General features: G+C 39.5%; 1 protein-coding gene across 5 annotated transcripts in view; it reads right to left on the reverse strand.

Annotated features, from left to right (window-relative positions):
- The window catches only part of DPP6 (dipeptidyl peptidase like 6), a gene marked incomplete at both ends in the record, with an annotated part of 573,668 nt that overhangs the window by 87,171 nt on the left and 467,688 nt on the right, over positions 1–18,809 (reverse strand). For 4 of the 5 annotated variants that reach the window (XM_084280504.1, XM_084280506.1, XM_084280503.1 and 1 more), the window contains 2 exons: positions 1,083–1,203; positions 17,697–17,778. In XM_084280504.1, the coding sequence (XP_084136630.1) occupies positions 1,083–1,203; positions 17,697–17,778 (203 nt within the window). The remainder of the gene's footprint in view (positions 1–1,082; positions 1,204–17,696; positions 17,779–18,809) is intronic. The other variant, XM_084280507.1, reaches the window with a different exon arrangement.

Below are 18,809 nucleotides of genomic sequence, written 5' to 3' on the forward strand. Positions count from 1 at the left end.
TTTATGGGACCAGCTTCTCTGGGAGTGGGAAACAAAATGATGTATTTTAATTCCCTCCTTTTTGAGTCCAACAGCCCCAGCTTAGCTGTTGATTTGAGGAGTGATTCATATTTTTGCACCAATTAACAGTGAATGGCATTTACAAGTTATTCTGTTCCATTAAGCCTTAAGGAAACTGGGAGCAGCCAACAAAGCACAGGCCATAGATGTATCTGGACATTTCTTTCTTTAGAGGTAAGAAAAGCTCAGGACTATGTCACAGGAATGAGACACTGCCAGGTCCTAAAACCTGGATCCTTGAGGAAAGGAACTTTGGGCAGCATCAGTCAGCAACAGAGAGAGGGATGAAAGTTGTGTGCAATATGTATATAATATATATGTATTTGAATTCTGATAAAATATTAAAGGCCTAAACACACCCCAAAAGAACAGGGGACGACTGGGACCCCTTCCTAAACTAGGGAGAAGGTGAGGTTATTTCACAAGCAGGTGCTCACAGGCACCTAAATGGCCATTTGCCAGCTGAAAGGACCAAAGTAAAGCAGTGCTCCAGTGGTGACCCTCTACCCCATCAGGCCAATTTTCAAGGGAAAGAAGCCAATTACTATGAGGTCCTGTCAGCATTTAGAAAATTTTTAGGCAGCAAGATCTGGGCGTCTTCTGGAGGCCACCTTGTGCTGTGAAAAACAACCAATCAAGTCAAATTGCTTTCTCACTCCTTCCTTTAAACTAAAACCCCTTTCCCTCCCCGTTTCTGTCCTTTTCTGTGATGTGAAAACTGGCATGTCCATGAGTGATTGCAGGTGCCATTAAATAATGAAGCAGTTCTGTTCATTAAGGCTTGGTGATTTATTACTTTTGGACTAAGGGAAAGAAAAACAGCCTGAAAACAGAATTCTTACATCATTTCACATTATTTCAAGTCCAGCACTTCAGACAACTGTTAAAATAGCAGATTTTCAGCTCAGTGGTCTACCAGTCCCCAGAAATGCAACACTGAATGTCTAATTCCCGACAGTTCTGTACATCTAGAATATAACTTAAACTGATAACTAACTGCTGCCCTGAATGTTGTGTCCTACCTTCGTACAGCCAGTCGCTGAGCCCATTGAAAATAACACCTTCCTTTCCTGTGGAGACCACTCGGATGGCTTGTTTCCCCACATGGGCACAGTAATAGATGTTATTCTCAAAGATAAATATCTGATTTGAAGGGAAAAAGAAAAAGAGAACAGCATTAAGCAGTGGCCCCATTATAAAATGTTGCATTTTGCTTTCACAATAAGTGGCAGTACAAAAATCACATATCATATTTTTATAGCGTCTTTTGTCAAAAAAGGATTTCCACAGCTTGCTTCCAGTGCCATCAGCTAATAGAAAGATGCTAATTTACAATGAACTGAAGCCTTGGTCCTTTGATACAAGCTTTATTTTTCTTGCTCCTGTCTTCATTTCCGAAACTGAACAGCGTGGTTAGAGGGCATGAAATGAAGAATGCCATCATGCAGGATTTTGAGGAAGTGGTCCAGGACACAGCAGCAGTTTGCAGAGCTGATGTTGAGACTATGTGGTGACTGAGTCAGCTACTGAAACGGCTTCTTGGTTGTTTCTAGCTGCTCCTGCTTCCTTAAAACACAGCTGGCAACCTACTAAATCTGAATTTGGTTTTTAACGCAGATCCCACAAGACAACATGTGCTATTGAACAGGAGGCAGTCTGTGTCACTGTGGGGCAGTGGCCACCCAAGCACAAGGCAATTGGTTGGGCAGCAAGGGTACATGGTCCAAGGACTCAAAGGTGGGTGCTGGACCTCCTGCTCTGCTCCCCAGATCACCTTCCTACAGAAACCGGAGCGGATGGTGCAAAGGCACCCATGGGCTCTCACCTCCCTGCCAGCATGGATGCATCTGCCATAACCCCCCCCCTGTCTCTGGAAACCTCTCCCCTCCTGTTTCAACAACCGAGGGGAATCGAGTTGCTGAAAGATTAGATGATCAAAATGTTGTGGGAACCTCGCAGCTCCTCAGGGAGCCAAGGGCAGGCCCACACCAACCATCACCATCGGGTACCTAAGCCTGCCTCTGCAAACACCTGCTCACAGACGGTGCTGTCCGTGGGAAAGCAATTCTGTTGTGGGGCAGAATTAGTAAAATTATTAATCAAAAGAATTTCTAGTCAAGGTTTTCAGCAAAGGAGCCCAACACAAGACCCCCAAATAAGCCTCCTGGTTGCTATTTAAAAGCTGGTTTCATGAAAGTTATTAGACATACTGCTATGAGAATGCTTTTGGGAATCAGGCTGTTTATTTAGGTGTTTAAGTGCTGATAAGTGAGCAAAACTTTAGCCAGACATTAAAAAAAAATACTGCTTCTTGGACCAAATATTTATCACCTGGTTAAATGCTTTGTTCTGTGTTTTGCTGTCATCGATGACACCAAGCATGTACCCTCCTCACCCCAAAGTGAGCCACATGCTGTTCAATGTAGCAATCTTGTTTTAAAAATATTTTTCAGCTCCATTCAGACTGCAAAGATGTACTGAACAGGGTATCAGAAAGCCATTCAGACCAAAATACACACTGTTAATATAATTTAGTAGACGTTTACAGATGAGGTTTTATACACTTGAAGATATTGGAATAAATGTTAGATAGCTTTACCACAGCACTAGAACGCAATTTCTCATGTTACAGTCATGAAAAGACAGAATTATGAAAAATATTTGCTTTCAGCTTCTGTTTCACATCCTATTACGGCATGTGTTTCACCTAAAGACGAGCTGGAAAGATTCCAGAGGAAAGTATAGCTCCTAATTTAATTTTGGCAGAAGTTACAGTGAGTTTGCCTAAAGGTAAGAAGCAAGACTGCAACTGTAACTTGCTTTTATTCCTTTCAAGCTATCTGATTAATATTTATTTGGAAGTATACAATATATTGTGGAAGATACTATGTTCTTTTTCCTGCCTTGTTTTTTAGTAAACAAAGAAGCCAGATGTGGAGGACCAAGTAAAGAATTTTATGTGGTGTTGATGCTTAAATGTATGGAAAAATCATAAAGACTAAATGGAATTGGACACTTGGGGCCCCAACAAGTCCAATTTCTGTATCCGAGAGCTAAATGTGCTGGGGGTGTTGGGTGGGAGCATGCAGTCAAGTGGAACTGTTGAAGTGACGCCACCCTTCCCTTCTCCAGAAACTCCCAGCAGATGATGGATTTGCAATAGTTTGTACTGTATTAAATTTTAAATGAGTTTAAAAGAAAAACAGAGAAGGTGGATGGACAACCTGTTCCTGCCTTTCGCTTTGTAACGCACTGCAATGTTTTCTATCTTCACTGTTTCGTCTTTCAAAGCTTCATTGCACTAATCAGGCTGCACGAGGTAATCTGGTAGCTGCAATGGAGAAATAATATAGTGCTCTGCCTTAAAACTGTCTCACATATAATTCAGAGCCAAACTGCAGTACCTCATAGAGAATTTAAAATTATCCTCCTAACTACAGTGCCTTGTACCCTAAAAATGTCAACCATAATCAAGATAAAAGATAACTGAGGCAGCACAAGGAAGATTTCTGTGTAATGTATCTTATAAATTAAGAAAAAGCTTTTGAACTTCGTTATTCATCAAAAATAAATGTCTTTGGATGACTTCACTTTCTGGGTTAGAAAGATATTAGATGATACTATGAAATACCTATATATTTTTTACTGTTTTGGTCTTATGACGTCAAAGCAGTCCTTTCTATCAAATTATCATAACCCTTTCAGCTAATGAGAGGATAAGAAATTTTAGTAAATAAAAATAGTTTTAAAAAAGGATGGACATCACTTTCAATCATTCTTTGCTTGCTTTACATAGCAGTTCTAGCCTAATGTAAAATGACCACAGAAGGAGTTAAGTTTCATGCCTCTCCTTAACAAAATTGTCAGTGTCTTCTCTTCTGCTGTGTATCTTTGAGCAAAAGCTTACGCCTGACATTCTCACAATATATATGCTGTTATTATGGACAGCATAAGTCCAACACTAAACACAACTAATGGCACGGAAAATAAGCCTGTGTTATGTCAGGAAAGCATCCCCACGTTGAGTGCCTTGTCCATTTTCATCATGACAGGTTCAGTGCAGAGGAAAAAGATATTCTGCAAGAAGTAAGAAGAATGCAGAAGTCTGTACCTAGATTGAAGAAACTGGAATTGCTAACTCTACAGAAAAAACAAGCAAGATATAAGCTCTATAAGATAATGGAGAAGAAACAGATAAAAGGAAAAGGATGATTTCACCCTTTTGTTTCTCTGAAACAACAGGGAGACCAATAAAACCATAGAAGAAAGCTGTTTAAAAGTGGATAAAAATATTTTTCCTAATGAAATGAAAGTTAACAAGTGGAACTCCTTGCTACTGGATGTAACAGAAGACAATTCTCTTCCTTACGCATGTTAGAATACATGCTTAACAGAGGGAATACTTAAGTAACTGGAATATTTGGATGGACTAAGATAAAGTGCTGTGGTAGGGCTTTTGTTACTTGTTTCATTTTTGGATTTTAAATGCATTCATTTAATCCTGGTATAATAAAAAACAGTGGGGATTTTTCTGTTGGCTTTACATGGCTCAGGATGTCACTTGAAACTTTCAGCATAAGATATAACACTGTTACCCTCACATATCAACACAGCAGTAACTCATGTCGGCTGGGAAGAAATCTCTGCCCGTTTGTGATCATTTGACACCCTTGTGTGACACAACTAATATTGGAGAATAAAATACTAATACTGGTTGGAGCACAAGCCTGAGACAGGAGGAGAACTTTAAATTGACAATTAAGTATTTAACCAGTAAAACAAATTTATACAGTAAAGTAACTGTTTAAGCCAACAAGAAAATAAACTTAATACACTTAAAACCTACAAAAACCTTAACAATTCTGATTGACTAAAGGAGAATTCATTTAAAATACATTTGCAACTGCTTAAGGGCTTCTGGTGTAATGTTCTCTACCAAACTGACCCAGAGTGGTCTTAAGTAATTATGCTGCAGTAATTAAAACGTAGGTACTTTAAAATGGATTCATTCACAGACCTTTTCAAGAATCTAATGAAAATAATCCCTCTAAGACCACTGCAAAAGTCACACTGACCAACTATTTTGAGCAGAGGAATACTACACCTCCTTTCACACTTGTTCAACCAACTTTCCTTCCAGCCAAAGAGGTGAAGAGAAGTTCCTATTTCTTCACAGACTAAGAGAAAATAGATTAGTATGTATTACTGTGTTTTTACTGCTTCTATTTCTTTTCCAACTGTGGGTTGGCATTCTAAGTTTATGTTCTCTTTACCCCATCATTGCTAGCACATATAACTTGTCAATGGAATGACAATCACTCAAATTTAGCATCTCCAAACATTAAGTTAAAGCCTGGATGCTCATTATCTTAAAGGATTAGCACACTGTAGAAGTGTGAACCTTTCTTACACATTAGAAGGCAGCCTTCCACATTGTAAGGCCAGCCCACTGGATGTAACTGTGACAGAGTAGTTAACATTGAAAGGCTGGCCATTTTACATGGAGAGTGGGCAACAATAACTGGCCTTTATGTAAGGAGAGTGCAAACTTTTTTAGAGGATGAAAAAAATCAAACAACAAACCAGTCACAAAATGGAAGACTCAATGAGTGGGGGAATATAACTAGAAATCCAACATAATGCACTTCATTGCTTTCTGGTTTTAGTATTAAAGCCTCCCCCCTTTTTTTTTTTTTTCATGTAGATGTCTGCTCTTTTCCTGGCAAACCAGTTTACTTCAGGGTGTTTTCTGCAGAATAAATAACAGATTCATTTTGTAATTCTGTCCATCTCTCAGAAATACTTGTATTTATTTTATGGAATCCACAAAAATATCTGTACGAAGGAAATTAAAATGAACTTCACTGCTGTAGATGCTGAACAAATACACAGAAAAGAGTTCCTACCCCAACAGCATATAATCTTAATATACAGAAAAGGACTATTGTCCTCATTCAACATCTGAAAAAAATGAGAGAAGGGGTCACTGAAGACAAGACGCAGTTGCCCAAATGTAGGCACCTAAGGTAATTTTCAGTCCCTTCATTCATATAAAACATCTGGCAGATATGATACTGGACATATGGAAAACATCTGCTCTCACAGAGTAGCATCTAGAGCCTACATTTATCTAACAGTACTCAGCTGAGGTACTCTAGGAACCTATGTTTAAGCAGGTAAATACTATTTTAAATGCCACATGGGAAGTCTGGAAAAACCATAAGTCACACTTGAGTAGTTTGAGCTCTTGACCATAAAAACATTTTTAGTGTAATTATTTTAGATCAGGTAGACTATTAAAAGCTTGTGAAGACTGGGAGGGAATTGTATTGCATCGTTTTGCCATGAACTGCATGTCTAACTGATCTTTTTATTGGCAGGCTCATGGTCAGCTTCACCTTGACTGAACTCATACTTCCTTATGCAAAAGGAGACATACAATAAAGAAAATTAGTTCTTGTATCTTGCTCTGTACATCTGCCATTGTACATTGCTAATGTGTATTGATAGGATTCAATACCACCTCAGCTCGGGCAGGACTTTCTGTGGCCTTTTGTTGATGGTCTAGTCTGCCTTAGACAAACGTCAAGTAGACTAAGCAGAGAGAGGCAGGTGCCAATAAAGACAAAAAGGAAGATAAAATCTGCCTAACTCCAGGGGATTATTCTCCAGTAGCTTTTACGATGTCTCAGGTGGTCCCAAGTCCAAATAAAGTCAATCAATGCAGTTCATGTAAGTTAGGTATCTACTTCCCCTCAGTGCTAACAGCCAACAAACAGGCAACATCAGATGTGTTCATCCACTCAAGATCTGCTCCATTACCTCTTTGAGGGTAATGGCAGCACAAGCATTCATTCAAATTACACCATCAGTAGACTAATCTGGAAATAAAAAATAAAATGCACAGTGAAAACAATCTTGGAGAAGAGAACAACCTCCTGTCCAGCACTCCTGATAAGCCAAAATCTGTCTTCCTCATGCACAGGCTTCAAAGTCTCTTAAAGCCCTCTCCTCCTGCTGCAGGGCTGCAGACCCCCAAGAGGAGGACTAAAGCATCTGTTCAATTACTATCACCTCAATGTTGTTGCTCATACCCCTAACATCCAGCCCTTGGGCTCTTTTACCTAGATCCCAATCACATCAAATTTCTTAAGCAACAGCCACCCACTACACCACACAAGCCCTGTGAGAATATATGTGAACAAATTTAGTCATTTGATGTAAATCCTGACTTCTGTAGGGATGTGCATTCCTTGAACGCTGTAGCACTGCACAGGTCTGGTATATAAATGGGGATTAAACTGCCTGAAAATTAAAATTCCTACCTACTTTCTGTAAATTATCTCTTCAATCAAAAGTCTGTGTGAACATTTGCATTGGGTTTATATGGCGAGGTTTTGGTAGCAGTGGGGGGAAAAAAAGGGGTGGTTTCTGTGAGAAGACACCAGGAACTGCCTCCATATGGACAGAGCCAGTTTCAGATGGCTCTGCATCACACTGGTCTGAAAGCTTCAGAAATATAACACAGGTTTAGCTTCCCAACATGCCCATGAAGTTGAAAAGTAGTAACTCTTTATTTATATGCGAAATAACCAGTCAACTTCTGTAACAGAGTCACAGCACGTAGCCAGGGTTTGGAAATACCAGATCACAAACGCAAACAGCTTTGAGCATAATCAAGCTCTTCCCAGAAATGCACAAACAGAGGCACCCCTCCCTTGTCCCCTCTGTTTCTACTGCTCTCCAGTTCCATCCAAATATTTTGGAGCCACCCCCCTGTCAAGCCAGTTTTGTTTTTCCACTGCCATGTGAAACCTGGAAGCTGAGGAACGTGAAAATGAGAAACTGCAGAGAGGAAGATTCCCTGCTGTTTCGTTCGAGTTAAAACTTGTCCTTACTACACAGGATTAGCATGCCCATCACTGTTGATGCAGCATCCTGAAGCAGATATGATAATTGCGTTTTCACTTTGGGATATCAAGGAAATCTGACGAGCATTGTACCAGAAAGGTCCTGGCATTTTTGCAGTTATCATTCTTACATCAACTGCAGCAGAAAAATGTGTGATCAATTAAAAATCAGTTCTAAAGCTTGTTGCTGATTGACTATGCATTATTTAATGAATACTCTGCCAATTTCTTCTTTTGAACCTCATAAAATGCAAACTTTGATGTTCAAACAGCTTCCGTTAATGCATTCCGTCACGAGTGTTCTTAATGCATATGACATGATTACAACAATTCTTATCAGTTCTTCAAAAAGGGTAATAAAACCAAAACCTGCCCCTCACCAGCAAGCTTACATAATAAAAGCTAGTATTTTAATTAGGCTTTTCTTGTTCCCACTTAAATATAGCTTGATACAGGTGGGGGGATAAAAGAAATAACACAAAGAAGTTCAAAATATTTTCATTCTCTCTGTCAAATGGTTCATGTTCACCATTTAGAAGAGACAGATAGCAATTATGATGGAGGAGTGAGAAAAATAACTTTTAAATAAACCTTTTTTTCCCTCAGAAAACCAAAATGTCATTATAGAAACCAGTGATGAATTAATGAAACTCTTCCACATGATCAACCCATAGCAGAGAATCATATCTTGATAAATTATTGACAGAAAAGGCTACAGTATCAAGATTTTTTAATGCCAGCATTTATCTTTACGTTAAATCAAAGTAAGAAGCCATCTTCCTACCAAGCCAAGGGCTTAGAAGTCATAGCAGTTTCTAAAGGTGTGCAACAAATATGTAAGGGTTACTTTAATTCAACTTTACCCTGCCCAGTGATTGACAAGGGTGGTGTTCAGACTAAAGAGATAACTACACAAATTTAGACAAAAGAGATAACTACAGCAGTTTTAAAATTATTCTTCAGGAAGGCTTTCAGGACAGAGGATCTGAAACCATCCCAGGGGACCACTAAAACCAGAGAATACAGATTGATGCACGTAAGAATTGTGCTGATCCATAAACACATCAAAACCAGTAGTTACAACTTCTCATTGGAGATCGAAATCCTGTATGCATCTGATAGCAGTAGCCTAAGAGATTATCTGCATGGAAATCAATGCAATGAAAGGAAATGTAATTGATTCTGCAGAGGAAAACCATCACAGTTACTGTAAAAGACAAATCAAAAATCTGCTGCCTCCAGCGCCTTTGATTACACACCTGGGAAAGGAAGGGCACAGGAGTCACCACTTGTGAATTGCGCAGATCTGATTTTAGCCATCTCTCTTGGACATTGCGAATACCCCTTGTAAAATAAACATTAATAACTTAATGTTGCTTTCATCACAGGTGATGTTTGTAGTGTATCTACAGTATTCAGTAAAGTGTGGAGACCTTTCCTCCAAGAAATGTTAAGGCTCCCTTTGGAAAACAGGAGGGTTTGCAAGATCCTCTGGTTTTTAAGGTCTTTAAAGAGAACCCCAAACTGATACTTGACATAAAGTCCCATAAAATGGGCTACATGAGTAATGACTGAATTCTATGATCTGGAGACACATTCCCAATTTTTTTTTCCTTTAAAATTTGGCACAGAATAGATTTTTTTGGTCTTGCTTCTGCCAGCTTAAGTCCTTAAGAGCATTAATATTCTTCTCAGGTTTCTACAAGCTTCTGTGCATTTTTGACATTGCATCATTACAAACAGAACGCGTTTCCAATTGCATTCTGTGAGCTGGCTAGTACACAGCATGTACAGATTCTAATCACACCTAGAACCTGCCAGAGCCCAGGCAAATAAGTGATTATAATTATTTTTGAGATTTAAAAATATATGTTTCAAGAAAAAGACACTGTCCTATTTTCTCTTCTTTGGGGAAGAAAAGAGGGTTTATTTCACCTCAACAAAGAGAACTATGTCTGCTTGGATTTCCTTGCCCTGGATTCTAATGGGGTTATTTTAATTTATAACTGCCTTGTTATATTAAAGAATGTATCAGTAAATGTACCATTTAGTATGGAACTCTGATTCTACTTTTAAGTTCTGCTTGATGGATTATCTTGTATTCTGTAACCTAATATTGCTGATGGTTATGTAGGGCATCACTATAAATTAGATTATTTAATGTGAGATGATACAGTGTTTCATTTTAAATATTTTATTGTGTTATAGAATGAATATCTGCCTAAGGAGAGCACACAGATTACTCATCAGCATAAAGAATCGGGCAACTGGGATTCAGGGTATGCATTTGCCCTCAGACAAGTGAGCTACTCCACAGTCCCTCGGATGCATCTGCAGCATCCTAACACCAGGCACTTAAACATACACTCCCCGACTGAGTGTATGTAGGATAGCACCGACTGCTATCTGAGGTAAAAGGTAACTATTTCTGTGGCACAGAGTAGCAGCTTTCCAAGAGCAGCACTCTTCCCAAGCACTTGTTTCAATGGACATCATTTACCAACCACGGTTTTGTAAAATGCCAGACACCCTTATGCACAGACTTAAAGTAGGTACTTGTAGCTGTTAGATCCCCGAAACGAAAAATGCCCTTAACAACAGATACATGTTCACTATCCATAAAGCACAATTGAAATTAAAGGAATATCAACATTTTAGATCTCTGTAATAGGAGAGAATTCTTTTCAGTGGACCAGACCCTGTGGTGGTATGTTGCACTGTTAGGAACTGAAAGAAAACTCTCTAAACTAGTAAATCCAGCAACACATGCATTTCTTGCAGGTACATAGTCAGTTTCCTTAATGTAGAATGTGAATGTCCACAACACTTAATACATTAATTCTGTAGGTCCACTGTAAAGGCAGGAGTATATTGCCATCTTCATAGAAACCAACGTGACTTATGCAAAGTCACAGGGGAAGCCTACAGCAGGGTCTCACCTCTGGGGCAGTGCCCTAAACACTACGTAACGATATGTCTCATGTTTGGATGTAAGAGGAGTCACTTTTTTTCTGATTTATTAGTAAAACTTATATGGCAAATAATCACTACAAAAAGAGCAGCATCTTATTTACAATAAACACCTATATCTCCTTTCAATGACATTTATTGTCTTGACCTCAATGATCTTAAATGCTTTGTTCATTTAGCACTGACCAAATGCAGTACCAGGAATGTTGAGATGGGAAGGGATACAACCATTCTCAGCAGAGCTCACAATACTGACTCTGCCAAAGCTTCCCTTTGGTGAATGAGGACCACTGATACCAAGGGAAATGATAAGCATTTGCAAAAATAAAAATAGGACACCATGGCCACTGTAACCAAAGAGCAGAGCATCAAAGGAAAGCCTAAACACAACTATTCTCCCATGGAGTCCTTTGAATAAAATGGATGGAGAGAGGAAGGGGAATCCCTGACCAAAGTAACCTGTCCGGGTACTCAGTCTATGTGTAATATGTCTGTTGTGGTTTAAGCCCAGCTGGCAACTGAGCCCCACACAGCTGCTCACTCACTTTGCCCCAGTGGGATGGGGGAGAGAATTGGAAGAGTAAAAGTGAGAAAACTCCTGATCTGAGATACAGACAGTTTCACAGGTAAAGCCAAAGCCATGTGTGTAAGCAGAGCAAACCCAGGAATTCATTCCCCACTTCCCATTGCAGGCAGGTGCTCAGCCATCCCCAGGACAGCAGGGCGCCATCACGTGTCACAGTGACTTTGGGAGACAAACACCATCACTATGAAGGTCCCCTTTCCTTCTGCTTCCCCAGCTTTATATGCTGAGCATGACACCATATGGGATGGGATATCCCTTTGGTGACTGGGGTCAGCTGTCCCGGCTGTGTCACCTCCCAACAACTTGTGCACCCCCAGCCTCCTCACTGGTGAGGTGGGGTAAGGAGCAGAACAGGCCTTGGCTCTGTGTGAACACTGCTGAGCAGTGATGAAAACATCCCTGTGCCATCATCACTGTTTTCAACACAAACCCAAACTACAGCCCCCTACCAGCTGCTGCAAAGAAAATTAACTCTGTCCCAGCCAAACCCAGCCCAACATCTTACCAGGGTTTACCCGAAGAGTTCACATTGGAAAAGGGGATGATGGGAAGACAGCACATCATGATTCCTGCTTTCCCCATAATGCAGAGACTATGTAAAAATCTGTCTAAAGATCCTTCTGCCTATACTTAAATAGGAAATGGAGGAAGGGGAAAGATTTTCTTCCTTACAACTAGCAAGATAACCAAATCAGAATAATTACATACAGCAGACCACAGCTAAATATTGATTCAGATGTCATTGCAAAAAGGAAAGGTGAGAGAACAGCAGTTTGAAAATAATGATGTAAAAATCTATGAAATAATGGTGGAGACAAACAGACCTACAGCAATTATGCACACAGCAGCTCAAAAGCCCTGTGGATTAGGAACAACAGCAGATGATTTGGTACCTCCTGTGAAATAGGTCCTCAGTTGGTATCTATGCAGCTTGTCTGCCTGGAACTAAGCTGGCTTGACAGGCAGAAATACAGGCAAGAAGAAACTTGCCCCTTAGAAAAGTCAACCCAGTTTGGTTCCAGGTGTCATCACATAACCAGTTTTTTGCATCTAGTTATGAAATCATTGTGCTACTATGTTTAAAAAATTTGGTGCCACCAACTGATAAGGATAGAGGTTCTGGCCCCATGCAGGGGGATCTGTCATTCATGTGTTATACACAGGATTGAACGCCAAGATTCCTCTAAATTGTATTGCACTTTTTAGACAGTAATATCTATGACAATAAGCTGTTTACCACCATTAGCAGTCATTGTCTAAGGGCACTTGCAAACCCTTAATTTGACAGGGGCTGAAAGACTTGCTACTCCTTTTCTCCTGGTATTTGCATTTCACTGAAATAGAGATTTCTTGATGCAACTTCTGCCCCTGCTGTGAAACATAACTTCTATTACTTTAGAGCCATTTATACACTTGGTTACTGCATAATCTATGAAAATAAAAAGTAGTTTCTGCTTCCAGAGTCGACAGTGGAAAAGATTTATTGACTGTAAATGTAGGAGAAACCTGTTTTGACCATTCTGTGGGTTTACAGTAAATGTGAGGGCATACAAAACTTCCAGCAACTAAGTACAACCTCTTGCTGTAAGGGTTTTGTGGTTTAAAGAAAAAGACTGACTGGGCAGGAGAACCTGAAAAAAAGTTTCTCTTTTCAGAAGAATAAATACTCTGATCTATGAGAGATATTTTTCTTGAATTATGACTTCTGCCTATAAATCTGTGCAGAACTGCTTCCCTCAGCATCTGACATGTTGCCATTATCATTAGTATCTGTCAGGGCTCTTACAGATTCTGAGTTTTTAAAAAGGAAAATAGCAGCATGGCAGAAGTTCCTGTGCTTTTGAAACTGGAGTCTAACAACTCTTGTGAGCTGCACTTCAGTGCTGTCAACACAGGCAAATACCGCACATTATTAAAGCAGTCCCACAGCTTGCTCCTTCTTTTCAACAATAGGGCCCATGCATATACCTAGCTTGTCCTTAAAGCAAGTATTTTGAACCTGGGTGAGCTCATTCTGAGATAACATAGATAAAAGGATGCTGAAAACTGCAGGTTTTTTGGATTCCTCAAGCACTTCAGCTAGATACACTCGCCAGTCTCTCACTCCTTCTCTCCCTGACTTCAGATGTAAACCAGCAAAGGGAACCTCTTCATACTCCCCTTGTTTTGTTATTTTATAAACAGAGGGGTCAAAGTTTTATGAAAACTGAGTTCAGGCTGAGAGTAACTGTTGATCTTTGCATAGATAATAGTGGGATGAAGGTACCATGGAAACCACATGTGAGCCCTCTGTACATGGGCAGAACCTCACTCTAAAAATGCGATGTAATGAAGTATGAAATGGGTAAAATATTCCAGTAAGACCAATGAACAGAAGCAGAATTCATACTCCAAAAGTGGGTAGCTGTTGAGTCATAAATTGCAAAGTCAGGAAAAGGGAGGAATAGAGAGGAGTGGAGATTTTTACAAAGATAAGCATGCACAGAACAGGGCAAACATTCAGCCTGACACTTTTTTGCAGTCCTATCATGCCATCAACATCCTCGTACTTCTAGGAAGTATTACACAAAAAGTTTGAGGGTCATACAGCCTATTCACTGAAAACCACCAAGCAGCTTACTGATGTTATTGAAGACTAAGGGGAACTTCGGACTGTCAGGTGTACCCTGGAAAGGATGGATTATTTTTTCCTAATCATTTTGCATAGTCAGTTACACCCACAAAAAACCTGAACATATCACACTGCTATTCCAATTTAATGGTGTATTTCATTCTATAAAGGTGCAAATGTTGGCTCACGTTGTAGGACAAGTGAGAGGAACGAGCCCTTTACTAACAGCCACACTTAGGAAGTTACTACTTGTTCTGAAGGGTCTAATTTTTCCACCAGCTGTATTAAGACTTAATTTGCTAAGACTTTGGCTGAAATCTGAGAAAGGCTGAAGCACTTTTCTGAAGGTGCCAGAAGTGAGGCCTTTTTTGTATTCTGATCTTCTGACACAGCTTTTCTCAGATCCAATGTCCACAGCTATTTAAATGGCTCTGTTGGCATGTGTGGCATTCTGCAGGCTAGTGAGAAGTCAAGAACCGTGCTCTGAGGAGTTCATCATCTAAAAACTGGCATATAATTTAATGAGTAAGGACAAAAGAAAACAAGATAAATAGAAAATTGCTCCTGGGAAAGTTCCTCTGTTTATTTTTAATCGCAAAGAATGCAGATCATTCAGGCTGCCTCTGTTTCAGATTTGTTTCTGTTTTGAATGATTAGACATGCAATAGAGAAAGAGGTCAGGCAGAGTGACAAAAAGTTCCCCTAGGAAGGATGAAATAGAAACTATAAAGGGAATAAAAAATTTGGGAACCAAACCCTCTTATTCTCCTGCCCTGCCTCTCCTTTGTGTTGCCAAAGAACAAAAAAACAGGAGATTTCAAGGGGAAAGCTTTTTATTTCCTGAAACCTGGGTTATTTTCAAGGTGATGCAAACCCACCCACCCATCGCTCCTGCCTTTCCTGGGAGATGCAGCGTGAAACTGGAGTGCAGGGGGTTGAGCAGGGCTGGAGCTGGCACACGCTCATGTATCTTAGTGCAGTTGTAGGGCTACCCTAACATACTAGAGCAAGTATTTGGCCCAGAAACCACCCAGGACAAGGGGAGCTGATGTGTAGCTCCCAGAACATTACACCTATCCATCCACTTGACAATTTTACCCTCCCTCTCCAGATAAACAACCCAGCCTACATTTAACAAACACATTCACACCATCAAGTTTAAATAGACTTTAATTTTTCTCTGCCTTTGTACTCAATGTTGTCCCCACAGAAGGAGAAGTAGCAATTATATTCTGAGTAACTCAATTAGTCGTGAAATACACAACAGTAAGCGTTTTATATTTTCTCTATCTCGTTTACAATGTAGTTTGTGTTTGTTTGTTTTAAAAAAAAAAGCTTCCCTCCAGCAATTCTTTGTTGATTATTAGCTATAAATAGATTATATTGATGTGTGTAAAATCCTGCTTATTTTATAAGCTACAGCTATAATTTTATTTTAATGACTGGCAAGGAAAAGAACAAAAATGCACATAAATTAGAGGTATGTAAGTTAATGCTTATAACTACCAGTCAGGTTCTCCTCACCTACCCTGATTCCAAATGCAGGGAGAGGGAATACAGCTGAATTACATGCCAACTGATTTACTCATAGGGAAGAACAAAGAAACATACAGAACAAATACAGTATTGCAAGATATTTCTGAGATATGGAATTCAATACTAAAAAACCATAATAAATAAATAAAATCTGCCATGGATTGCACAGAGGGGACATGTACTAAACTTGATGACTTAGGGAATGAAGTTTTCACTGTATATTTCTCAATAAAAATCATTGGAAAGTGATCTCAATTATTTCAGCATTAAAGGATAGAACTCCTGGACTGTTGTACACATAATTAGTCCATTATGACATGATTGTTTTTCTTTTCTGTGTAGTTGTGCTACTTTGGAAGAGAAAGCAATAGAGGAAATAAATTGATCGCCTTGTCTTTGGCAGGAAAAAAGTTCAATCTTCTTTCTAAGATGGAAGCTAAGAATGCCCAGTCAGCCTGGTAAAACTAAGGTGAATGTGGATCAATACAATGGTGGGACTCAAGGTGCTGAAGGCACACAAGTTTTCAGCAAAACTGTATTAAAGAAAGGAAGATTCACTCGTGAAATGGAGAAAATCACCGACAGAACTTGGGATTAGCTTTCAATTAGCAGCTGTAGCTTTTGCTCTGCGTTGTGGAGCTCAATGTGATAGATTTGCAATAGAAAAAGACAGCAAACAATGAAGAAAAAAACACTGGTCTCGTTTTGCTTTCTTTGCCATGTCCTAAAGACAATCTCTAGTTGTTGAACGTAAAGTGCGATCAACCAATGGTACATGATCAGCTGAGCAGAAGCCCAGTGATGAGACAACATCGGTCTTGACAACTGAATACAAAGGATTTTGGTTAGCATCAGACCCCAGTCTCTTGTGAATGGGTACAGACTGCTCCATACTGACCTGCTGGGGAGCAGACCAAAGAATGCAAAATGGCACACAAGGAAAGCGGGGTATGTATGTGTATGCAATGAGAAAATAATGAGCTCCTCAGAAGTCATTTTGCATAGAGGGGAAGGCTGCTGCATCTCCACTCCTATCAGATTTGAGGTAGATAACTCTCTCAAACCTAATTTTCCTGATGGAGCATAGGGAAGAATCTCCTGCTTCTGTGTCTGTTACGTTTCCTCCAACCTGATTTGCAGACTGGCAATGGCAATGTCTTCTATTGCTGTTTTTAAAATCAAAAAATTTGAAAACAATCAAATTAAGGACACAGAGAGAAAATCCCCGAGAGAACACTGGGAACAGGAGGCATATGCCAGATTTTCTCAGATAATGAGCTTTAAAAGCTCATTTTTTGGTATAAAAATTCCATATCAAAAAAGAGGTTGACACTTTTTCTTTTATGCAAAATCTTAATACTGGATTTGTACCAGCAAACAAAGCCAGGGAATCTGGCTGGGAAGTACATGCTCTAAAACTGGGCAAATCCATGATGGCAGTGGCCAAGGGATAAAGCACTGGAGATTTCTGGATTGTTGCAGTATCAAAGGGCCCATGAAACACAATGAATCCCTGACAAGTAGGGGTTTTTAAAAAGTCTGCTCTGAAAATGTTCCAGAATACACTTTTCTCCATTTTGCAAACAACTACGGGGCAAATTCAGGGCAAGTCTGCTCCTGAGAGATGCATTCTCCAAACAGGGCTGCTAATACTAAAATATCCCTAGTGCCAACTTTGCAAGCTTGAAGACACCCTTGTGAAGCAATGATATGCTAGTTAATCATATTGTCTATTATATCTATAATCTACCCTGTGTCCAACACTGGGACAAGCAGGTGCATCTTCTCAAAGAGCTTTCATAAAGTGTTCTTTCTCTTCATTTTTAGACACCATTAATTAGCACTGAATATACATATATTTGGGAATTTTATTAATAAATTACATAAAACAATACCCACAAAGATGCTAGAAGCTGCCATACAGGTTTCAAGACACCAGTCAATCAAGAATTATACTTTCATTCCTTCCAGACAATAGGAGCATGGTCTCTAAATTAATTTGCACACTCATTCTTTCTCTTACCAGCTGTTGCCCTTTTGGACCCCAACCAGCATACTGAAGCTTTGCATTGCTGACCTCAGGGGGAAACAAATTCTGGGGATCCCTGCAAAAAGAGAAAAATAAGACTTCAACTTCAGGAATGTCATTGTTGAAGCTGGTTCACACCTGCTTTGGAAATCCACCGTGACCTCATAAAGCGTCTTTCAGCTGGAATCACCTAATATATAGGGGCAGATTTCAGTAGTTTTTTTATTGTAAGGTAAGCACTGTACATACCACGAGCAAGACTTGGTAAGATCAAGTATTTCACTGACAATTTGCTTCTTATTAATAGGAAGTTAAACACATTAATTCAACTGCTGACTTGCCTAAGCCTGAAGAATTAGTCAAGGGATGGCAAACAAAGTAATTGTATTTATCAACACTGATGATGTATGTCCACAAAGGATAAACAATAATTATATTTCTGAATCATACTGCCACAAGAAAAACAGAATTTCATTGTCTTCGCCTCATGTGTCCAATAATTTTCCTTCAAACATCATGTCAGGAAAGTTTAGCAACTCTGTAACAATTGATATGCATCCTGGCTTTGAAGGGAAAAGCTCCTATTTATACCAAATATCTCAAATTTTTAAAACAAAATAAAATACAGATTCTTTTCTTGGTCTTTCATCCATTACCTTCACTTTGTAGCAGAACATCAGTGAGACATAGCAAAAGGAATACAGAAAAAAGGAGGCTTTTTTTGGTAAATGTCAGAGCAGCATAATGTCATTTTATCACAGCACAGACAGCACATTGCCTTCACTGTATTTATACTCAGCACAAATAATTACATTACATATTCTGAAGTCACATTGCTGCAGCTCTGTGTAAAGCAATGTTCTACAAACAGGAACACTAATAAAGCCTGTATACAGTATGCCTCATTAGCAGATCTTAAACTGCTTTGAAAAGTAAGGTTATTATCATCACCAGTCTACAGATCGGACCAAGAAGGCAAGTTGAGGCCATGATGACCCCAAACCAGAGGACAGAGCCGGGGCCTGCCTATCCTTTCAGCAAAAGGCCTTCTCTACTTGTACAGAATTTATTTCTTCATGAAAGGCAACATTTTCTGGACCATATTTT

Source organism: Gallinula chloropus (assembly GCF_964237585.1).
Source record: "Gallinula chloropus genome assembly, chromosome: 2".
Taxonomy (NCBI): domain Eukaryota; kingdom Metazoa; phylum Chordata; class Aves; order Gruiformes; family Rallidae; genus Gallinula; species Gallinula chloropus.